Source organism: Haliaeetus albicilla, chromosome 15, assembly GCF_947461875.1.
Source record: "Haliaeetus albicilla chromosome 15, bHalAlb1.1, whole genome shotgun sequence".
NCBI lineage: Eukaryota > Metazoa > Chordata > Aves > Accipitriformes > Accipitridae > Haliaeetus > Haliaeetus albicilla.
In genome coordinates, this window is record NC_091497.1 from 5,600,219 (window position 1) to 5,625,794 (window position 25,576).

General features: G+C 37.2%; 1 protein-coding gene across 3 annotated transcripts in view; it reads left to right on the forward strand.

Moving 5' to 3' along the window:
• The window catches only part of NALCN (sodium leak channel, non-selective), a 245,446-nt gene that overhangs the window by 11,789 nt on the left and 208,081 nt on the right, over positions 1 to 25,576 (forward strand). For 2 of the 3 annotated variants that reach the window (XM_069802379.1, XM_069802380.1), the window contains exons 2-5: positions 985 to 1,131; positions 3,513 to 3,695; positions 23,236 to 23,319; positions 25,081 to 25,220. In XM_069802379.1, coding sequence (XP_069658480.1) covers positions 1,024 to 1,131; positions 3,513 to 3,695; positions 23,236 to 23,319; positions 25,081 to 25,220 — 515 coding nt within the window. In that variant the 5' untranslated portion in view covers positions 985 to 1,023. Of the gene's footprint in view, positions 1 to 984; positions 1,132 to 3,512; positions 3,696 to 23,235; positions 23,320 to 25,080; positions 25,221 to 25,576 lie in introns of those variants that run through there. The other variant, XM_069802381.1, reaches the window with a different exon arrangement.

The window sequence follows — 25,576 nt, forward strand, 5'->3', positions numbered from 1 at the left end:
ACCTACAAACTATGCTTGGTCCAGAGTAAAGGTCCAGAACAAGGTCCCAAGATCTTGCTTTCTCCTTCCCCCTCACTTTTCCTGAAAAAAAATCCCTAAGGGATTGTATTTCCTGAACGACAGAATTGTATTTCATGGGCAGACCGTTATTCCTTGGGAGAGTGTATCTTCTTCATCTCTTTGGATTTATTTAGACTCTGGGATCCGTGAACTGTGTCTGTGGGACATGATAAGACCTAATAATCTAATAATAAAGATCTAACCCACCTTTCTGTTCTCGTGTGTCTGGTGTGTCCGCTAGTTGTGGCTCACGCTGCTGAGTGTACAGAAGGCTCAGCTAGTGCCGCCCACGCAGGAATGTCCAGACTCAGCCTGACCTTGTGGAAATGACACATTTTCCTCAGTGCTTCTATCTGCCAACACAAGCCCCAGAGACAGGCAACTGCCTGGCTGTTGGATAGATAATTGCTAACAAAAAAGAAGTATTAGAAAAATACATGTTGATAGTAGTATGTAGTAAAAAAGGCTCTTCTGACTTCAGTAAAGAACATTAGCATCTGTTGGCTGCTTAACATCACCAGTTTGCCTTTGGCATGTTGGGCTTTTTCTTAGCCTAGTGTAGTAAATGGAAATGTCACCGTTAAATTAAATGGCTCCAGGTCAAATCCATCCAATGATTACTCTGGGTTTAAGTTCACAGCAATAGCATTCTTTGCATATTGGTACAAATCTTCTGCCAGCGTTGCTAAGTTTCTGGTAATTGTTTGGATTGCATACCTTTATGTAAATTTTTGTAAACTAACGAGAGTCATGTCAGTGATTTATATAGGCAAAGCTTTTTAATAAAATGAAGATCCTGTTAATCAGTAAGTACAAAAGCAATTTGCATGAAAACAAAATGCTTTAGGTTATTTATAAAACTGTTCAAAATGCATTATAAAATGGTTTTAGTGAATTAATGTCTTCTCTTTTTTTCTTCCCAAGGAGGTTTCATGATTATAGATAACGAAAGTTAACTTCAGGATGCTAAAAAGGAAACAAAGTTCAAGGGTGGAAGCCCAGCCAGTTACAGATTTTGGTCCTGATGAATCTTTGTCAGACAATGCAGATATTCTGTGGATTAATAAACCAGTAGGTATCTCTTTCTGTAGTTACTAATTTTAAGTTAAATGTAACTTGTATTGTTGAAATACGACATCCAGAAAAGATTCAGAAATGGATATCTGTCAGAAACAAGTATTGAGCTATAATTGCTAATCTACAGTTCATTTTTTGCAAAAAGTCCAAAACTAAATGAAAAGGTTTCTTTTGGTGGTTGCAGACTGATGGGGATGGTAAAGCCGTCTTTGCTAGCCAGTTCATCTACTGATTGTATTTTTAAACAGTCATCCTTTCAACGTCTCTGGTTCCTAACATGCTTATTGAAATTAGAAGTTAAGTTTGTAAAATAAGCTTTTGAAAAGGATGTTAAAAGGAGCATTTCATTGCTAAAGTGGTAGCCAGCAGTTGGCACTTTCGACTTTCAAATCTCTCCTTTTACATCACTTATGAATATAAAAGTGTATTTTGGCTGGTTATTTTGAAGTACAGCTCACGTTTTTCTGGTAGCATTTAACCTATAACCTGCCCTATGAAACTGATAGGTGTAAAAGTGCCTGGCAACTTGAAACTGAGGAAAGCTTCATTGGGAGTGGAGTTATTAATAGAATGTGCAGTATTAAGAAAATGCCTTTACCGTGTAGATAGGGTTATTATGATTAAATTATTTATTCAGCAGTCAGTGTGCATTCAGGATTCCTATATTTTGAATGATTCATGTTTTTGCCAAGAAGGCATTTTCACATTTCTTTTAAAGTAGCATATAAATTTTTACTTTGTAAAAGCAGAAAGTCAAATATTCTGAAATAATACATGTTGTTGGCATTACATTCATTTAATGGAACTATCATCTCATTTGCAGTATGGATGCCAGATCCCCTCAGCTTTGCTGCTGACTTTTAACGCCTAAATCATTTACAAGACAACACCCATATATTAATTCATGCTAAATAATCTTAGGTAGAATGTTTGTATTGACTGCTGTAATAAGCTCAAAATGTCGTTGCAGAAATATATACTGGGTTGTTTACCTATGTTTCTCAGCACACAGTACACAGTTTGTTGATGGAATAATTTTTTTCTTGTCATGCTGATGAACTACTTGTATATTGCTTAGCACATATAATACTGACATTTTACTGTGGCAGAGGATGGTTTTTATATCAGCCAGTCTTTAATATTTATGTTAATTTTTTCAGTTGAAGCAAGGTTTGAAACAAAGTGGGTGTTAAAAGGACGTAAGAGATCATTCATCAGGTGTCACTTCCACTTCCAAATTATTAATTTGGGCTCAGAGTATGCAAATGATAGAGCTATTCAATTCAGGTCAAATATCATTATGCTTAGGTACGTGTACAGCGAGTATTAAATTAGGTGAGTGTTCTTCAATCTTCTTGATATGAAAAGGTCTGAGGTGGTGTAAATGAGTGTAAAATTTTTCCCCAGATGAAAAATTGTTATAAATACACTTTAGTTCAGTGTTATTTGTTTGGAATTTTTTTTTCTTGCTGAAGTGTCTTTTTTTAATCCTTCTTGTTTGATAGATATGACCTTACCAACTCTGATTCATTACACTTGTCTGGCTTCAAGATGTTTCAATGGTGTTTTGATTTAAAAGAAGAAAAATCCAACCTTAAACCCCTGTATTGATACATTCTACTTTTTTGGTAGACCTCCCACTGTGACTGGCACTGAGTATCAGCCTTATTAATCATGATTGTAGTGAGACTGAGACTTAAGTAGTCATGGAAATAAACTGTTCTCTTACAGCAACAAAACTTGTTTGGAACAAAAGTGAATCCTGATGTTAAGAGGTAGTTTTCTGTGACATAGTCTCTTTTGTATTTATTCTTTTTATAAATGGAAGGATGCTTTTAATCCCCATGCCTCTCAATTTTTGGAATTGTAAACTGATTTAAAAATCAGTTCATCTAAATGTGGAACTGAAATTTTCCACAGATATTTTCATTTAATGTATTAACCAAAATTAATAACATCAACTAATTCTACTTATTGTCTGCACAAAAATGTGACAAGTTGTCATTTGAAAAGAAATCGGATTATAAAAGCCGCAGAGTAGAAATTACAGAATCCTAATTCTCAGTTTCCTGGCTCTTGATTCTTGGTTTCTGAATGATACAACCTCCCAAATTAACTAATAAAATTATATATGTATATACATACATATATATACACATATATATGTGTGTGTGTATATATATATATATATATAAAAATTTTAAAAAGTCAGGAGTGTTTATTTTTGGATGAAGACCTTTAATATGTGGATCATGATGTAGAAGAAAAACGCAAATGTGCATTTACAAAAAGTGCCAGTACAAGTTATGGAGGCTAAATATTTGAGCTTTTTTTGAACATCAAAGCAATCTTGCAATGTCTTGTTTTTTTTTCAGTGGGTGCACTCTCTACTACGAATCTGTGCCATCATCAGTGTTATTTCTGTTTGTATGAACACTCCAAAGACCTTCGAGCATTATCCTCCTCTCCAATATGTGACATTTGCTCTTGATACTCTATTGATGTTTCTTTACACTGCAGAGATGATAGCAAAAATGCATATCCGTGGGATAGTTAAGGTAAGCATTTAAACAGTATTCTACATGTGCTTAAGTTATCTGCGTATATGCTGGTGACATTTGATCTTTGTTTTTTAACTTCTTTGCTGTTTTTGCTGTGATTGTTTTTAACTGCGGGCAACACCATGGCACATAAATGGAAAAGGCAGATTGACAAAGATGCAGATTTACTGCGTATTTAATCCCCCCAAAATATAATATCAACATTCATAATAATGGTTTCCTCCTAAGAAATAGATAGTTTAATTGTATTAATATAAAGAATGAAAGGAAAAATAAGCTACATACACATTAGCAAGAATATTTTGTAAATGTCTAGAGATCCATATGTGGACTTAGAACTTTGATTTTCACTTCAGAAGGCTGGATGTGTTGTGTGGTTACTTTATTTAAATAAGAACATATGTCTTACTGTGAGCTAAATGAGAAAGTTATCTTGCTTTACTGAATTTTTTCCTTAATATAATACATGTCGGTAAACAAATGCTTCTGTTACCATATGTTTACTGTTGTTGCTGGACTAATTTGTGTAAGTAGATATGATATTGGAGAATGTAAAACTGCAGAATTTTTCAGTAGTCATTATTTTGTAGCATTATTTTACTGATTATTTCCAGTCTTCTGTAAAAAGATAGAAATTCAGCTTAGATATAGAAAATCCATCTGCAGACCTTATTGACAATACAATTATGTCACTATTGCACAGGATAGATAATCAGTGTGTTATCCTTCTCTTTCACACCTTAAAGGCCTAGTGACTCCAGAGACATCAGAGGTTGTACTTAGCTCTTCAGTTTGTTCTGAGTTTGCAGACAGCATTTTTTGTTCACTAAGCCAAACTAAGCTATTATGTCATCATACTTAATGAGTATTAAAAGTAAAAGTTAAAGTATCATTAATATTAATATTTAGAAAATTACTGAAATAAAATGATTCTGAGAAAATCTTCCATGTGTTGCGTAAGGCCAAAGTAATCCTTCGTGAAGTGGTATTTCGGGCCACTACCTGTACTCTTTTATTCAGAGATGGCCATTAAGCAGGTGAAGATGAAGATACAGGATCATGAATGGGGAATTAGTGACCAGCGTGCACATTTGAACAGTGTGGGAGTACCAAGTTACTATTACAAGCAGTACATACAGACTTTGCAAAGAAGTGGACACGTAGATATTAATGCAGAGAGAGGGAGGCGTGGCCAAGTGTGACTTTTATGCAAAGCTTGATTTCCTCAGCCTTTGTGTATGGAAATACCAGCTTTGTTCACAGTCAACACCTAGGGGCTATGAATAATATGTTGCTGCATATTTTAACGTCTTTCACTGAGTTGTTTAAATTTGTGGGTTTGTGGAAATAGGAATGGAATGGAATGGAATAGAATGGAATGGAATAGAATGGAATGGAATGGAATAGAATGGAATGGAATGGAATAGAATGGAATGGAATAGAATGGAATGGAATAGAATGGAATGGAATAGAAGAATAGAATAGTTGGAAGGGACAGTTGGAAGGGGCCTGCATTGATCATCTAGTCCAACTGCCTGACCAGAAGTTAAAGCATGTTATTAAGGGCGATGTCCAAATGCCTCTTAAACAGTGGCAGGCTTGGGGCATCAACCACCTCTCTAGGAAGCCTATTCCAGTGTTTGACCACCCTCTCGAGGAGAAGAGAAATGCTTCCTAATGTCCAGTGTAAACCTCGCCGGGCGCAGCTTTGAACCGTTCCCATGAGTCCTGTCACTGGGTACCAGGGAGAAGAGATCAGCAGCTCCCTGTCCACTTCTCCTCAGGAAGCTCTAGAGAGCAATGAGGTCGCCTCTCAGCCTTCTTTTCTCTGAACTAGACATACCCAGAGTCCTTAGCCACTCTGTGTAGGATGATCTTTGATCATCATATGATGAACTGGTCTTTGAAGTCTGTCCACAGAGAATGAATAGCTGTCTGGAGTTGGTTCCATTGTCTTGATTCATGTTATACATGTATAGATGACAACGGAGATTATTTCATTTGCACACTGACATTCTACTCTTAGTTATTAAAAAGTACGGTAGAATAGCTTAGACATAACCACTGTTATGCAAAGATGGATTGTTTAAGTAGAAAACGGCTGCATTTATTGTTACTTTAACAAGTGAGAGTTTGCTTACAGCTTAATGTCTTGTAGCATCCATCAGTGAATATAGTTACAGTGAAATGAAGTGCCTTCATTGGCGCTATTCATGGAGTCATAGAATAGCTTAGATTGGAAGGGACCTCCAGAAGTCATCTAGTCTGACCTGCTGCCCAGAGCAGGTCCAGTTAGATGAAGTTGCCCATGGCTTGGGTTGTCCAGGTGAATCTTGGACTCCTCCAAGGATGAAGATTCCACAACCTCTCTTGAGAGCCTGTTCCAGTGCTTGACCAACCTCATGCAAAAAATTTTTTTCCTAATACTTAATCAGAATTTTCCATGTTCCAGCTTGTGTCCCTTGTATCTTGTGTTACCACTGTGCACTTCCAAGAAGAGTTCGGCTCCATCTTCTCTGTATCTTCTGATTAGGTAGTTGTAGCAGCAACAAGGTCTCCCCTTTGCCTTCTCTGCTGGAGGCTGAACAGACCCATGTCTCACCCTCTCCTTGTACGCCATGTGATCCAGCTCTCTGACCTTTTTGGTGGCCCTCTGCTTGTTTCATTAAGTCTATGTCCTTCTTGTACTGGGGAGCGCAGAATTGCACTCGGCTCAAAATTAGCCTTGTGGATGTGGTCTCACAATTGCTGAATAAAGGGAAAGGACGGTGAGAATAAGAGAACAGTAGGAGGAGGATTTGGGCTTGTGTCACATATAGCAACTTTCATAAAACTATGTTATGTTAGAACTGTATTGGCCTTTTTTCAGCTGTTAAATCAGAGCTTTTTGAATGTGTTGTCAAATTGCTTCTTTGAATGCTGATCAGTGAATAATCCTTTTTTAGTGAACTATTTGACTTTTTGGATTACTGATTCTAGGGAAAATATTGGTTAAATATTATAACTCTGTGAAGAACATAATGATCCATGGACTTCCAAAGTCAGTGGCAATCAAAGTAAAATAAGGCACTGTTTAGAAACCTATTAGCATTTATTAAAGATGTTTCTAAATGAAACGTCTTAATATAAGGAAGTTTGTTCATGAACTGTAGTCCTAATTTAAGTGCATTCAAGACTTCTAGTGAATGTAGCATCAATGAATGTATTGCCATATGGTTCTACTGAACTTTACCATAAATCAGTATTTCTGTAAAGGCCATAGGAATTGAAATGCTAATTAACTTTTGAACCATGATTAATGCAAAATTTTAGTCCGTTGAGAAACCTAATTTATGGGGAAGGTAGGCACCATCCACTTAAGTCCCAATTAATAACAATGTAAGTATAGCTGAGCTAAGGAGATTTTGAAAATGTTAAGTCATGTCTAATTAACACCTCTGAGGACAAATGATAAATTTACTTCCTTTAGTTCCCAGGGGTTTTTAGAAAAGGAAAGTAGTTTCTGAAAATCCTAGCCTTTTGTCTGTAAAAAGTTTCCCCTTTCCCTGTGTAAACTAAGTGACAAAATAAAGCGATACATCTATCCAAGTGTTTTGTTACCCCAGAAGGAAAGTTAAACTGAAATTTTGCAGTGACATTGTGCCTTTTATTACTCATGTTTCCTTCTGAATAATTGTTGCTCTACTAGTAAAATCTATTCAAAATTTGGGCTGCCTATGCCTTGTGAGTGTTGGTTGTTGCTTGTTCCATTTGCAAAGACAATCAGTACAGAGGACTCTGAATTACAAGGGCAGTGCTCATGTAGATATCCACCACCTACAAAGAAAATAGACACTGACATGTTTAGACAAGAAGCATAAAATACAAATATTAAAGAAACCAGAAGATGACAGTATAGCATATATCTACTACAGTGTCTGAGGTCCTTTTATTTTCAAAATAGTATATTGATATTCCCTATTATTGCTATCATACACTGTTTGCTTGTAATAGGCATTATGATAGATTGACTCCTCTGGAAGAATTGAAATCGGTATAAATGTGCAGTGTAACGGATTATATTCAGTATATAGAAACTACCTTGGAAGAAAGTACTGAAAGGCTTGTGATACGATAATTGTATTACAGTTTGTGGTATTGCAGGCTGTTGTTGCTTGTCATGTACAAGTGAACTAATGCTAATAATATGTCTGTCTTTACCTTGAAATTCATCTCTGGAAAATGAAATATGGCTATAATTTCTTACTGGTTGAAGTCTTTTAAAATACAAAATTCTAGGACAGTCTACTTAATATTGGCTGGCTGCATTGTATAAAATGTATGTACAACCAGTAAGACAACTTGTAATGATTTGTGGAGTTTTACATGAGACAGAGACAGAGAATTAGGCCAAGTCAGTTTGTTTCTTACAACGTATTTTTATGCTTGTATTCTAAATTATGTTCTAAATTGAAGAATGATGGCCTGTAATAGAGCTTACTGTGAAATGATAGAGTAGCTCAGGAAAATACTGTATACACAGTATTAAATCTATTTCAAATAGATGAAGTCAGTAAATATATAATATCACTGACCAGAGAATAACTTTCATGAATACTGGCTGGCCTCCAGCTGAATAGTGTGATGACATTAAAAGTTAGGTGTTAATTACTTCATCAGGCAAGTTACTTGAGTAGTTATAAAAGAAACTGTCGTGGTTTACTATTTTGATTTATTTTTAATGTATTAGGTTTTTATGAGTAAAAAACTTTGAATATGGATTTCAGTAATGAAAATATGCTGTAATAAGTACAGCAATATTTTAATACTATTTTTAAAAAGTATTGCATTCGTAGATATGCAAATTTTCATAGTTACATATTTTTTCTGCAGCCTTTCTATGTAGATCACACATTTTAATCATTTCAGAGCATTGCAAATTCTGTTCTCTGAGTTGTGTGTGAATTAATGGATGATGTGACTTAGCCACATCAATATTTTTGTAGGAATAGCTTATGAAGCATGTTAGCAGATGTCTATTAAATTGTGTTACAGATACATCTTAAGAAGACCTAATGTTTTAGAAATTAAAAATTCTGATCTCTTTAAAAGTAATTGAAAAAAATTAAAGAGATTAATGGTAAATATCACAGGCTTTCTACACATTAAAAAAGCAGTGGGGTGTGTAAAATAAAAAAGGCCATTGTAATAAAATGGCGAATGATGTTCTTTTAGCGTGACCACATACATATTATTTCTTTATCTCAGACCTAGAAACATTAAAGTTCTGCTCTACTTCACGGGTGGTGGAAGGTAAGAATGAAAGCCAGGAGGCCTCTTGACTTTGACTTGTTAGAACATCAAAACATGGTACGTGAGGAAAGGCTGTGTGTTGACACAAATTTTGCATGAGATTTAGTGATGACAGAATAGTGTGAATTTTAGGAATAGGAATGTTTTAACTGAATGAAATTAAACTTCTATTTTTAATTATTTTTGACAATAGAGCACAGACAATAGCCATCACTGTCATGGACTTAAAAGTCTCCCAGTCCTAATGTGATGTCCAATCTCATCATTCATTCAGTTCAGTGAATAATGCAGGGGTATTTCAAGAGATTACTTAATTTAATTTTATTTTTTATTCTCTCATTTAAGATGGAAATACATTATCTTAGACCATCCTCATGGTGTAATGTCTTCCCCAGCTATACTTAGGTATGTCTGCTCAGCAGATACAGGTGGAATTGTAGTATCCTGAAACACAAAGCTCCACTGGTACCAGGGTGGCTGAATAACAGAACATACTATCCATCAGTGATTTAGCAGAAGTCAGGGATCTCTTTTATGTTGGTACAGTGAACAGTGATGGGTTTGTTATCAACTATCTTCTCACAGAATACCTTTACTTCTTTGGCAACCACTTTTTTATGCTCTAAGTAATATTTTATTATGTCAGAAATACTCTGTGTTACTTGGAATTTATCAGGAAACATATAATAAGGTGATTGCCAGAATACCTGGAGCATGAAGATTTGCAGACATAGGCAAAGTCTAGGTAAGTGACTAACCTCCGATTCATTGGGATCATAAAACTGGAACTTCCACATTTAGCTGGAAATTATCTTTGTTTTACTCCCTGCTACTTGTGATTTATATTTATATAAAGAATCTAAAAGTTTAACATTGTGTGCAACCATAATATACTGCTTTGGTTTTGTGAGTGAAATTACAGCTTTCTAAGAAATAAATGCAATTTTGGCCACCACAGTACCACACCATGTACTGATGTATAAAATGTAATAAATTTAGCGCAATGGTAAAACTTATTGAATTCAATTTGACGTTGGTATTTTCATGACCTCTTCAGTTCAGAATTCCACTTTCTTCAATTGATCCTAGATTTGTTTGCATGATCTTTATTTCCCAGAATGTAAATAGAGTTCAGTGACTCTTTGGTTCTGATTTCTTTCGTGTCGCAGGCTCCTTGCAGAGGAGCTCTGCTATAATCAGCTGCATCAAGAAGTATTAAGTCTGTTTAAATGAAAGCAGATCAATCTCCTTCACTGTATCTTGAATAAGATTTAAACTGGTCTCCCAATTACATGCAGTTTATGTCTACTGCTTAACTGACTGATTGAATGGCAGGCTTCTGAGAGCACCATGAATTAACTAATGTTTTTGTCTGTCAAAATAGTTCTTGAGTCAACTTACAACCTAACTGGCGAGACTCGCAGTCCCTCAGAATCAAAGCTCACATTTAGGTGCCCATTCATGTGTCACTTACGAACGTGACTGTATGTGTTTGACATAAGTCTGTTCATTGATTGAAGGAAAGTTTCCAAAATGATCTCCTCATTGAAAAAAGGAGGTGGGGTGGAATTGGAGAAACGAAAGATGACTCTCAAGCCTACAACAGATGTGATATAAGCAGGGAGCCTAACCTGTGATGGAAGGACTTTGTATTTCTTTTAATCAGTGTGATGCAAAAATTACCTTCTACTTTCTAATAAGGTGTCTTCTGAAGGTCATCTCACATGGGTATGAGCAAGATAAGGATACCTTACTTTAAAGGTATCTTGTCTTTATTAGAAGTTTCTACTTTCAACCTTTGTATTAGGAGGTGGAATAACGAGATAGAGAAATATTCCAGGTAAATTGCTTGTGTTAGACAGAATTGCACTGGTGGCATTATATATTATAAAATAACCAAAGAGGAAAATGTGCCAATATCTGAGAAACTTTCAGGAAACTGCATCCATGATATGAAAGATTTCACATCCACTACAACAAAAAGGAACCAAGTAACAGATGTCTCAGGTGAAAATTCAGCCTTTAGAGAATGAGAGATGAAGGGATATTGTTTCACTCCATGAACACTGTGAGGGTATGTGAAATTATCTTCAGTATACCGCATCTTCATTGTGGCTTCTAATCACAGGCATGATGGTATTAGAAAACCTACATTGAAATCGTGTTGTGAAAAGGAGGCATGGTTTATCTTGTTACTCTGTTAAAAGAGTAACACTGTAAAATAAAATGTGTAAGAGTTTCTCTCCTGTCTGTTAAAAAAACCTAGTTGACACTTATTTTAGTATCATCACACTGAAAATCAGAATTTTTTTTTATATAGCACAAGTAATGCACTGAATTTAATAGAAATGTCTTTCTTTTCACTGTGCAGTTGTGACACATGTCAGCTAACAAAGGAGATTATAGAAAGTCAGAAGTAACGGTCCTTGACATTTCCCTCATTGTTAAATCAATGACATTCACAGCAAAACTTTTGTACTAACTGGAGTAGTTGCGAGTGGATTTGTCAGACTGTATTTTAGTAGCACTGAGCACTATTCACGGACTTCAGTACTCCTGCAAGGGGCTGAAGCGAATCGTCGCACCATTAGCTTTCGGGACTCTTTCGGTGATTTCATGCAGGAACTGAAAGCTTCATCTTCGACCAGTGCAGTCACAGATGGGTGGGAGCAATTTCCTTTGCTTCTGTCTCATACTAAAGGCCAGATTACTTAGTTAACTGAAATCAGTGGCTTTCAGCTAGTCAGGTGTTCCCAGGCAGCGTTAGCCCTGTGCAGAGAGCAAATTTTTCTTGTCGTTTTTCGGTGCTTTGGTTGCTGTAGATTTATCTCTCTGCTCAAGAGGAGAGAATCGAGGACGGAGCAGACTGGACCCTTACCTGAGCCATGGGGACCTAACTCTGTACGTTCAGTTCTCTGCCAATACAAGGAACTCTCCACCTGTACTGCAAGCAATCTGAGGTGGAGACGGGCTTTTTATGCTGTAATGAAATACTCTATTTGCCATGATCTGAACTGGGGTCTGCAACGGTTTCCAGTGGCAGCTGATGTCCATTTGTATATTCTGACACTTTTTTATCTTTGCTTGCACGAAATAGATTTTTGGGCTTAAAATAGAAACACTTCTAGTAGGATTCATCAGCACTAATTTGAGGGTCTGCAATTGCCTGTAATTATTTTTTTGTGTCTAAAGTAGGCTCTTCCAAAAGGTAATTTATCTATCTGGCCTGTTTTTCTCCATTGACTGAAAGGGAAGCTTAAAGTACCTAGGCTGACACCTAGCCTTTAGGTATCTCACAGTCAGTGATTACTCTAAGTCGTTATAGATTTGTTGTCAATAGGCAGGTGGGCACTACAGAAAATATACAGACAACTGGATGCCAGCTGCTTCTTTAATGCTTATGGCATTAACTTATCTGTGCTTAAATTGAGTTTCCTCCATGATCATCCCAATTCAGAAAGTTGTCTTGACTTATGGATTACAGAACTGTTGCTTCATGTCCCTTATTACAAGTATCTGGTTTGTCTTCTTTTCAGTATTTTTATTAAGCATTCCACCTTCATCTAACAAGAATGGAGAAATTACAAAATTAGTTTAATCCTTCTGATAAATGATGGAAATATTAATTGAATTGCAGTGAAAGAGTCAGCTGGCTCACCAGCTTTTAGTAAGTTTGTCAAGGGAGTTTCTGCTGCGTTACAGACTGAAAACAGAAGATGGAAATTCTGAAATTACTGCACTCTGTGACTTTAGATATGCCATATACCCCATGGCATATAAATGAGGTAAGGATCAGGAAGATGTGTTGTTTTCAAAGCTCAGGTAGTAAAACAGAGGATGTGGCTCCTGTCATCTCGTGTCAGCATGCTCTGATGTGCTCGTGATGCCTGGTGGTGAATGCCCAGGCTCGGGATGTGCAAGTCACAAACAGGAGCGAGAACCTCAACCTGGAAGGCAGGAGCATAACCAGTGGAATCAGTGGCAAGGATGAGAAAATGATGAGATGCTTTGATTAAACAGGGTGTATTAAGTGGAGGGAAAAACCAGAAAACCACTTAGCTGTGGTAGTAAAAAGCTCACAGAGCAAACATGAAAAAAGACCCAGTTGATTTAAGATTTGAATTTCCCTTTGACTCTACTTCTTGGGATTATAAGGTGAAAATTATTTTTCCTTATGATGAGTTATTTTAAATATCTATACTAAAAAAAATAGAATTCTGTACTATGTATAATGCTGTTGGAAACCTAGATGTATAGTGCAGGTCCCATGCTATTCTGTGTTGGCAAAAAGTATATTATTTCAAATTGTCTTAAAATTTAACTTAAAAAATACTGGAGTGTTTTGGTGCTGGCAGCTGTCATTGTTAGTTTTAAATATTATTTCATAGCAAACAGTATTGATACCCATTATTTGAATAAGACATTCACTCTACAAAAGTTGATTCTTCCATCTCACCTTTTTCCTGTGTTTGTTGCTGTTTTGCTAAGCGCGTATGTCCATCGCAAGGACATCTGTTCCCAAACTACTGGGATCATGTTGCTAGTGCAATGCTCCGATGCTGTTTCCAGTCACAGGAAATTAAAAAAATTAAAACTGATTATCATGAGGAAAACAAATAGGAAGTTGCCTGCAGCATGCTGCTTGTTGGGTGTTACTGCCTGTGGTCCTGGTAAGGTTAGAGACCATGGCACTAGAATATACGCATCTGTTTCTATGGTTACTTGTGCCTGGTTTTGTTGGGAGTGTTTATTACAGGAAAGTAATGACTCATATTACACAGTGGGACTTTTTGCACCATTTTTGCATTAGAGTATTAGAAAATCAAAGGTATTTAAATTACTTGGTGAACATACATAGGCAGTATGTCTAAAATAAAAATGGTAATTTTTCTAACCAGTCAACGGGTCATAGAAATTTTTAGTGAGAAATTATTTTTGGGCATGGATTGAAGTATGTGTCCATATAATACTTAGTGACTTACCATGGTGATGATAATTTAACCTTAAAGTTGCTAAGAAAAAATATACAACATATTGACTTTCATAATGTATTTAGGAATTGGTCTTTCAATATACAGACCAATTAGATAAACAAAACTACTTTTCAGTAATGTTAATTTTTTCCCTTTCTAATAGCACTTTCAAGGATTACTTTACTGTTTTTCTTCATGAAAGCAGCTGTTATTGAGGGACATTGTTAATGTGTAGCTTCCTGTCAGAGTAAAATGACACATATCCTGTGATAGCAGTGAAATCAACGTATTGGATAACATGTTATGTATCCAGGTAGGAAGAGAGGGAACTTCATCCCTGATGTGCCTTTCTGTGTTGAAACTTGCATTGTCAGAGAAGTCTTCTATAATTAAATAATATATTTTTATTTTATTTTATTTTATTATTTTATTTTTTATTTTATGCCCACGTTTTCTTCTCTCTTAATTTGAGAGAATGAAACAAGACATCAAGATGAAAAAATCTTAATGACATCCAAATCCCTGTGGAAGGGAAGAACAACATTTTGTGCAGCTGTATTTTCATGAAAATGACAAAATTTGTGTGGGATTTTTAAGGTAGTAAGCTGAATGAAAAATTTAATTTCAGAGTACTGTGTTCTCCACCACTAATATAAGTACTGCTTTCTCACAGCTATACTAAGATTGTTTTTTCAATAAACTTTTCCTGGTCTCTGTAGTATAAAATGGTTTCTCCAGCTTTTAATAATGCTAATTACCATGTAATAAAATCCTTTTTCTGAAAAGTGCCTCCTTCTTAGCTATTGCAACTTTCATCTTTGTGGCTTTTTTCTGTTGAAGGAGAGCTGTGAATGACGTTCATAGATCTGATTTTTGTCATGTTAGATGAGACTGTTTGCCTATAAAATCTCCCTATTCAGTGCCCCGGCAATATTTGATGCTTCGGAGTGAAAGCTTTCACTTTGAAACATTTGGATCCAAACCCGTCTGTTGCATCCACCATAGACACTGGAGCTGGTGGAGGGCAGAATACTGCTGGATTAGCACAGTTTAGCACACATCACCCTCTCAAGGCTGCGGAGTACTTCCAAGTGTGAGCAGACCTCCATGCGTGTGGAACTAGGTGTAGAACTGAAGTCTACCCTGAGGAATTGGCATTTTGAGGAGATTGTCTTAGATGCACACGACCAGCGAAAAATCTGGGTTGGAAGGGACCTATGAAGATAGTCTTGACCAACCTCTTACTCAACTCAGGGCCTTAATTTGATTATCCAGGGTCCTATCAAGCCGAGTCTTGAATATTTCTATCAAGGGAGATGCTAGCACTTCGCTGGGCAACGTGTTCCAATGTTTAATTGTTTTCATGGTGAAGATATTTTCCTGTGCGCTTCCTGGAAGCAGTGAGTGCTGTTCCAAGGGGGGGATCCTATTAATCCTCCTTGTCCTGATCAGCCATTCTTAGATTTGCAGAACCCTTAAGACATCCAAGGGGGCCGAGTCAGCTAGTAAGGCAATGCTTAGGGCACTGAATACAGTTGGCTAATGAGCAGATGGAGAGGGAAATGAAATTCAGGCTTTCAGTGTAGTAACCTGTAAAATCTCTCTGCAGGGCATGTTGGCACCCAACTGCAGCAGTAAAGTGGTGTATCAAGAAAGCAGCGATGTAACACACCAGCAAAGCTCCCTTCCCTACATGTTCTGTAGCCGTACCTACTGTTGGGTATCGATAAGAAAGTATTAGCATCTGTCCTCTATTCACTGCATAGGAAGGCTGTCCCTGGCAGCTCTGAATAGTGGACAATCTGAATTACTTGTCACTCAGCTGAACTGAGATGCTCTACAGTGATTTGGCTGGTACGAGCGGGGTGTTGAGACATTCCTTTCCATCGTTTTGTGGTAAGGGTTATTCCCCTTGATATTTTTTGCGCTTGAGGAAGGGAGTGTTGTGTAACATTTGTTTTGTTTCTAAATTTTCTTTAGTAGTTTTGGTTTAAAACACTATTTTTTAACTCCTCCCAATTCCCCCCTCCACCCCCCCATTATTTTACAGCAAACACTGTTACAGGATTTTTAGCAAGTTAAGTGGTCCTTGTTTGTCTGTTTGAAGGTCTTGATACTTACTTCATGGCTGGGATTGTTTCTTCCTTTACAGGCTTTTTGGTGTTTTTTTTTTCTTTCTGTTAGAAACAGCAAATGAGATGGTGAATACTACTGTTCAGAAACCTCCCATTACAATATGAAACATGAAATACTAAGTTTGGTGAAGTTAATGACATAAATTAACAAAAATCTAGTGTGCCTTAAAAATACATTTGAGACTGTTCTTTAATGAAGGAAATAGCCTTACACCTGCATTGGTAATTCCTAAGATAATCTGAAAGTCTCAACAAATTCACTTAAAAATCTATTTTTTTTTAATTATTGCAAATGATGTGGTAGTGGTTCTGTAGTGATTATAGCTCTTTTGTAGTGATAGATTGGAACTGTGTGTGTTGGGTGTCTGTAACACGCATGGAATCACCCTCTAATCCAAAGGACCAGCAAGAACTGTGTATCATTTTTTAAATTATAAATAGAGTAACTTTGTTTTGTGTGCTGTAACATCGAGTTATTTTTCCAACATTTTTCTAGCATAGACTACAAGATTACTATAAATATTACATTACATGTTATGACAAAGATAAATTATGCACTATGTAATGTGTTACTTGGAAGCATCTGATGATGGAGCAGTTCAGTACAATACCTGAGTAATTACAAATTGAACTTGTTTAACTTCGTGATGATAAACTGATATTACACCCACATTAACCGTTTAGAGTTAAGCTTCGCACAGCAATTCTAATTCCATTGGCTGTTACAAGTCAATTGCTGTTATGTGAATATATTTTAAATAAGTTTCTTCACTGTGAGTGAAGACACTTTATGAGAAAGAGAAGACATACACAGATGAGAAGCTGCGTGTGTCCCCCTTGTTGTTTTGGGGTCTTTTTTTCCCTTAAAAAAAAAAGAAGTTCATTTTTAAGTGATACTATCACTGTTGCAGAGGGCTAACTTGGAGGTGACCACCCGTTTTAAAATATGCCAGTTTTTCTTTGGTTATTAACATGGTCTTAGATAAGCAATCCACAATTTCCTTCGTTTCCTGCATAGATCATCATTTTAGTTACAGAAGTACTTTGCATTAAAAGATGGCTAGTATATAATTTGCTGGTTGTTGCATAATAAAACGCATCAGGTTGAATTTTTCGATGTCACACAGAGTAGGAGATGGACTTTAAGCAGGTAGTGCAGCTGAGAGTCGTCTGTCTGTCTGTCTGTCTGAGGTCCAGCTTCAGTTGGTCCCGAGGGCAGCTGAGGAGTTGCAAAGCTCTGAAGAAGGAAGAAGGGGGCTAATGTTTGACACATGAGCACAGTTGAGAAATAGTTTTATTTTAGGGGGACAGAAGAGGAAAATTGAGAATGGAAGTCAGAGGCAGCTTTTCTTCTTGATTAGGCTGTATCTATTCATTCTATTTTCTGTGTGAGGAAAATGTTGAAAGTATTTGGCAGGTTGAGGGCTGGACTGGATTGTCCACATCATTCTGCTACTAAACAGACCTGTAAACTGCAGGTTTTTAAGGAAATGGGGAAAATTTGAAGTTGAGCCAGAAACAGAAGGGATGTATGCATAGGTGTGACCGGATAGGAGATACATACCCTGCGTGTGTATGTATCTTTATTTGCATTTGCAGCAGGGAGACAGAGGTTAGGCAAGGTGCTCCCCTGAGCTCTGATTTCATTTTCTGTCCCACTCTCTCCTCCATGCCCTGCAGTGTTTCTGTGGAGTAAGGGCACGGGGGAGGGAGGATGAGTCTTGTTTCCTTAACTCAGCTGTGCCCTCTCTTCTAGCTTGCTCCGTTTGCATTATGGTGAGCATAGCAGAGGGGGAAAAAATGATACTCCCAAATCCTGATTCCCTCTATTTCTTCTATTTCCTCCTGTGCATTTATGCTGCTCCTAAAATGCCAGTAAATGTCAGCCTCCACCCCTTAATGCTTATTTGTAGTGCTACACAAAGTAGCCCACAGGGTGATCTGAAGAATTTGCTAGAGTTGTTGATGTGCTTTATTTACCACCGCCACATACAGGATCCAGTGACCATAATAGAATAGCAAAGTAGCTGGTTGTTACTGAGCTTGCTGGTCTCTCTGTGTTTGTACCATCATTCAGCTATTGTGTTTGTCAGAGACTGTGAGCAAAAGTGGGAGAGTAAGGTTCCCCTAGTGACAAACCCAAGACTACAGGACTTTCCGGAGCAGATGATGATAAATTTGATTACTCAGGGCAAATATCATATCACTTATTTTATTTAGCTTTCCCACAGAGGCAGCTGGAAAGAGGCAGGAAGGAAGGATGCAGAGAACAGGTTGTGGTCAGGGATGGGAGAGAAAAAGAAATTCCTGAAGGCAAGCAGGGAGGCAGAGGGGCCTTTTCACTTGCAGGGATTTGCTCTTCATCCTGAGGTGTTCCTGAGATGTTGAGAGACAAGCAGGGCAGAAATGACCTAGGAGATGACTGTGCTATCATCTAGCTAAGCTGTCTACCTTACCAATGAGATATGGAAATTGCTTAACAAAAATAGTGGACATAATCAATCTTCTAGCAGATTCCTTTATGCAATTTGGATGTTGATTTCATAGAGTATTTTGTTTTCAGCAAGGTTGATAATGGAATAAACTTATTAAAAAACTACAGTCTGGCTAGTCTTCCTTCCCTTCTGGTGTAAGTTAAACTGTAATAGCTTTCACGGAGTGACTACCTCAGGTGTTATTACTTCTGTCTGTGGTTCTGTATTTTGTATTGGCTCATATTTCCAATGAGTTAGGTCTTATAAAATTGGGTTTTTTTCTGTGAACTTGTGTAATGACTGTTTAGGGCACCTAATACCAGCAGCTGGTGTTTTATCTTTAATGTGGTGGTTACAATTGAGAAAGTGAATCTTCCAGCATCTCAGTGCTGTTACTGGGGTATTAGTATTGCACGTGAAAATAAAAAATGAAGAAATGAGCTAATATACTGTACTCAGTTAATGCAATGGTGCTAAAATTAGGCAAAACCTGGTGAAATAAAAAGAATGTAGGGAGAAGGGAGGAGATTTATTTGTTGGTCCTATTTTGGAATAAGTAAAGAAACACTAAGATCTTTGCTGAACTTGAGGTATTCTTTCTTAGTTACAGCAACATTGCCATAGAAAATTAAGTTAAGTTCTTACAGAGCAGAGGATGTTTCAATTACAGACTGTTACATCAGGCTTGCCTGTTCTTTTGGGATGTCAAATTTCAGATTAATTCAGATTAGCATCTCTAAGAGAGAGGCAGACTTTGATCCATTCCACATGTGTGATTTACCAAGAAAGCCATTTCCACGGTTGTGTACTAGCTTAACAGTGATGCTGACCTGTCAGAAATAAATACTGAGGGAAAAGATGGAAGCGTATTAGGAGAAACTGTTTGGGGACACTAGGAAGGGTATTACAAAATAATGAATAGGCCTCTAATTAACAAAGAAAAGATTGACCTATCTAACAGCTAAGCAGTATTGCTGCTTTGGACTTCAGATTTTTATGTATCTTAAAGTGCTTTGTGTTTAGTAACTGTTAGTTAATCCACTGAGTTTGAGCGGCATCCTTTGTTTGCCTGGGAGAGGCATTAAGCGAAGGCATGGTTTACTGCGCCTTCCAAAGGCTGTCCCAAGTCTGCGGTCATGGACCATGTAAATGGACTGGCATCCACTGCTGTGTCAGAAGCAAATGATTTTATTGTCTAGATGGACTGTCACGCTGCTGGAGAAGCTTTCAGGACTTGCTGTGCACATTGAAGAATCCACTGTCCACTGCAGGCAGTAGGGAGTCAGCAACTTTAATGGCTTTAAGAGGTTTGGATTAGTCTCAGCAAGAGGCTTCTAGTCTACAGTACCAATCCTTCATCTTTTGCAAATGTTCAGGTCACGTTTCAAAGACTTATAAACCATAATGTAAATGGTCTGGGATAGTGCATTTACAAAAAAAAAAAAAAAGCTAAACCAAACATCATCAATAAGTCTCAAATTTCTGCAGACATGATGAAAAAAGGGTGAGGAATTAACACATTGCAGTACTTCAGCTATTTTAGATAAGATGTCACCAGATGATGTATTTAAATTTCCTGTGTCCCTTTCCAAGTCTAAGAACAGGCTGCCATTGACCCTGAGTGTGGAATTTCAGCCCAAGGCTTTTTTCAAATGTGAATGAAACTCACTGTTCATTGCTATTAATATGTGAGTGCTAGCCTGTGCTTTGTCAGAATTAGATTTTTCATGGAAGTAGCACTAGAAGTCAATATCAAGATTCATACTAAAAAGTATATTCTCATTTTCGCATTAAGCAGGACGTGGTCCTGCCTTAAAAATGCTTCCAACAGTGAATAACATCCCATGTGCCAATACACAGTATATATGCATTAAAGATTCCCCACCATGTCCGCTGCCAGCCAAATGACAAATACAAAAAGGATTTAGCCAAAGCCTCCCTACATGCAAAGCAGAAGGGGCCAAAACCTCCCCCCAAATGAGTAGTTTCTACAGATGTAATTCAGGTGCCCTAAGTTCCTATGGGTGATCCGCGGAAAGCCTCCTGGAGAGGGAGGATGGAGGGGTGGAAGCTGGTCCTGATGGGACAATGAGAGAAGTGAGGTGGTGGAGCAGCCTGACTGGTGAGAAGACTGGAAAGGGTCATGACATCTTCCTTTGTAAGGAGAATCAGAGCTGCTTCAATCATGCCACAGTCACTGTGGAGAGAAAAAGCAATTTCTAAAAAAAGATTTGGCTTTTAGTGAGTACTTGACGGGTTATTCAGAGGAGGGTGAATAGAGGAACTGCCGCACAAGTTCATGCCCAGATCTGTACAGCACAACTCAGGGAAAACTTTTTGCTTTAGACAAAGGCTGCTTAAGAGAAGAAAAGTAAGTTTCAAAGAGTTCTTCAGCAAGAGAAAGACCAATCAGCGTCTTTGTTCAGAGCCACAATTGAAGGACTCAAGTTGCATGTTGATACAAATCTCACTGGAGATTTGTTCACTGAGAGGGAACAGGGGGAGATGAGAGAAGGGTAAGAGATTTAGGGTGTTGGTAGCTGATCTCCGCAGAGAAGTAACATGTATCTGCTTCACAGTTAATGAACATAACCACTGAAATAGCTGAGTTTGTTCAGCCCCGAGTGAAGAGGTACTGATTAGCTCAGACTTCACTTAGGGAACTAAGTCTACTTTCTTCAGGAAGGACAGGTTGAAAATATGATGCAAAAGTTCCTGTTCTGTTGCTTCCCTGATTTTCAGTCTTCCTCCTCTTAATTCTTGGACTGAGAACTTTAACATCCTTATGTGTTAGAAAATTCTCTGTCTGAAAATGGCATTGACATTCTCTGTCCTTTATTTCTGGTTTGAAAATCACTTACTATATTTTCCTTATATCCTTACTTTATTCACTTCTGCCCTGAAGAATTTTTGCAACTGAAATAAAGCTTTTTTAAAAAAAAACATATTTTGTCTCTATTTACACAATATATCTTGCTGTCTTGTACTGCAAGGAATGATAAATCATCTTTAGGATAGTGTATGTCATTGAAAATATTAGATTAAAACAGAACATCTTTTGTCTGTGCTTTTAGAATCAGTGAAGATGCTGAGACATTTAAAAACAAATACAGGTTGACTGAAATAACGATCACTGAGATAAGAAACAATGTGTATCAAGCCAGGAATCACATAACAGGCCAGTAATGCCTTCAAGATTCTTGAGACATGACAATACTTTTTTCCCTAATTATACCTGTGGAAAGTGGCTGTCAAACACTCTAGTTTGTATGGGGAAGAACACTAAACAGAGAAAAGGAACCAGAGAATGGATAAGGTAGGGCAGGGTACATTCGATCTCTTGGGAGAAACCTCACTTGGAAAGGGATGTTTACGTGCCCAGAGATACACTGCCACTGTCTCTGCATATGTTTTTACATTAAACTGGGATATCCACTTTCCTTGGGTCTAGTCTTGTCTAGTCTCCCTTTCAACAAGCTGCATCTGTTTATATGCATTTGGTCCCCAACTTCCACTACACTCCATGTGGTACACGGAACTATTGCACTCTGAGCCGTGGTCTACCTAATAAATGTAGATTTTTTTCAATTCAGTGGTTGAAGTAAAGTGTGAGCCATTAGCAGCCCGCCAAAGAAGTGTCTTTATAGCTTGCAATGGAGGGCCTGTGTTGCGTGTCATTGAGAATGGTGTGAGCCATGAGGATATCTAAGCATGCAAACTGGAGCAGTGGTCGAGAATAGTGTAGTATAGAGGAAACTGAGCTTGGATGTAGTCTCCTCCATGCTGCCTTTGAGGAGTGATCTCTGGATTGGACTATCACCAAAACCATGCTCAGGTTTAGAGAGCTACCTGAAGAACTCTAAAGCAGGCTAGAGAATGGATAGGAAGGCATATAGGTTATCAAGGATCCAGTGCTCAGTTTTCTTTCCTGAATTTCTTTTATTCAGTAGTGCAAAGATATGCTCTGAATCCCTGTGCTAGACAATTAATGGAGTGCCAGTAATATCAATGTTGAACAGTTCAACATACATATTATTAATGAAGTCTGAAGAATAGTCATTTTGAGATGGTAAAGAGTTGCTGAGGAAATGTCCAAAGAAACTTGAAAGCCTACACTGTGATGAGATGGTGGTTACTGGCTATTGTTTTTGAAATGGCAAGACATTTCTAGAGCATGAAGAATGATTGAAAACTTAGGAAAAAATGAATGCAAAATGGTGCTGATTTAATTGAAGTTGTTGAACAATATTGAAGTAATTGTATGGCACAATACTAGGTTGCTAGCATTTTACACTTACCTTCCTGTGCAAGTATTTTGTAATCGTCAATACAGTGAAAAAGCAAGTCCAGCGTTCATTTTTTGTGTGTGTTTTTTGATTTACATCAAAGTGTAAATAATAGGTTTCTTTATAAGTTCTTTTTGACACAGGCTGAGGAGAAGTACCGCACAAGAATGAAGCTACCATTTATTCACCCAGAAGATGTGTTTATATGTTTCCAGCATATTCTAGTCCAGATACTAGGCTTTGGAGTCTTTCAAAAGTGGAATTTTAAAAGTGGTACAGAGAAGACTTCTTCTTCTTCCAAGAACTATCATTTATAGTATTTTTAAATCCTGACAGTAAAACATCAATTAACCTCTTAGCTTTTCTCTCTCTTGTAGGGTGATAGCTCCTATGTAAAGGATCGTTGGTGTGTGTTTGATGGATTCATGGTCTTTTGTCTTTGGGTGTCACTGGTGTTACAGGTAATTATTTCACTTACCTTTTTCAATGAATAGTTCCTTAATTGTGAAAAATATATCGTACAACAAAATAATTACGAGTTGTGGAAGTATAGCTGTACATGGGTCAAAGCGTTTTTAAAAAAATGTGCTGAATTCAATAGCTGCGTAATTGCACATTGCAACATATCTACGTTAGTAGTAGAATTTATCTTGTTTAATTTTTCTTATGGAGAAGTTCTGCATTAATCTGAAGCTTGTTACCATCAACCCTCTGCATCGTCAAAAGGAGAGAGAAGGATCTTCAGAGAGCCATTTATCTCTTACTCCATATTACAGTTGTGCTTATCTCCTTCTGCTGAGTCTAGTAGAATGCCATGGTGACTAGCTTAGGAAACTAAAGGGAGAATGATTCCAATGGTAGATGTCTGCCATGCTGTAGGTGTATTGATATGGTGAGTGGAGGGCTTTCATGTAACATGGCCCACACCTAACAAAACCTTTTCCAAAATTCAAGTTAAGGCAGGATGGAAAAAATCATATAAAGACATTTGGAAACAATTTGATAAATTTTCATAAAGAAGGGAACTTGGACATGTTGTAAAGAAGTGTAAAGTGTTAAGGTACAGGTCAAATTGTGTCCTGCAAACCAATCAGTCCTTAACCATAGCCAGTTTTTTGGGTAAAAACAGATTGAAAACTTTGAGACTGGGCCTGCAATAGTATAAGGATAGTAGAATCATAGAATTGTTTAGGTTGGAAAAGACCTTTAAGATCATCAAGTCCAACTGTTAACCTAGCACTGCCAACTCCACCACTAAACCATGTCCCTAAGCAACACATCTACAAGTCTTTTAAATACCTCCAGGGATGGTGACTCAACCACCAGTTCTATAGTGATTGCTGTTATGCATAACTTACCCACTTCTGACAAATTTAAGACACATTGTAATTTTCTGCTTTATACACAGGGGAAACTTTGGTACATCATATACACATGTAGAGTGAAGGTTGATCATTACAAATGAGCACCGTAGATTACCCAGCTTATGTGTTGCCAGGTTCCCTCTCCATTTTCTTAGTACTTTGAGCAAATATTAAATTAAGCAGTTACTCTCAGAGAGTGAGAGACAAGGATTAAAACAAGACATATTCACCTAGTCATTGAGCTAAATACTCTTTACAGAGTGCCTACCCTGTCAATGTACTAAGGAAATGGTTCCCTGTTCTGTGGCTTGGTTGAAATTTGTGTCATAAGTGGAGTCTAAGAGAAGAACATGTACAGTTTTCTCATGTACTTGGAATTAAATGGAGAATTTATGAGCATGTTGCAACTCATAAGGCAATCTGTGTATATGTATTTTTGTATCATAGTAAAAACCTTAGTGGTATGCAACATTAACAGATACTGATTTTCATATTTGGAAATGTAAAGTACTCACTTTTAACGGAGTTGTGGGAAACCTGTGGGATAGGACTAGCACAGAAACAGGCAGCTGACACAAGCTTGCACAGCCTTCTTGAGTTGTTTGAGATAGAAGCATTATGAACATAGGCAGAATATATTTCTGGAATGTCATTAGGTTAACTTAGAAATGGATTAAAGGATTTACTAAGACTTTTCTTTTAAAAAACATGGTTAAAATGAACCATAAAATAAACCAAGGGAAGATTGAAAATGAAAATAAAAATCATGTATAATATTCATAGTTTTAAAAGTTCTGTAAATGAATACACAAACAGGACAGGGTCATCAAGAAAAACTCCTCATTCTTTTGTTTGTAGGTGTTTGAAATTGCTGAAATAGTTGACCAGATGTCACCTTGGGGCATGTTACGGATTCCACGACCACTCATTATGATTCGAGCATTCCGGATATATTTTCGTTTTGAGCTGCCAAGAACTAGGATAACGAATATCTTGAAGTAAGTAAGGTTGTTATCTGAAGAACAACAGAGAAAATTTCAGTTGTGACTTAGAAGTCAACAGCTCAGAAAATGACCCTTCATGCTTAATGGGTGTTTTCTTCCTGAGTTTTAGTTCTGGCCAAAAAATTCTTGCTATTTTCCATATTTAAGGAATCAAGTTTCCTAGAAAATGATCAAAACCATCAAATATTTAAATGAATCTTACAGCATTTTGCTAATAACTGTAGCCAGCAATTTTCAACCAATGACAGTAAATTCTGTTCCATTAATATGGGCACTTAATAGTCAAGGTGAACACCCTTAGTAGGGTAATATTCGTAAATAAAAGTACATGAGCACATGCCCTAACCATT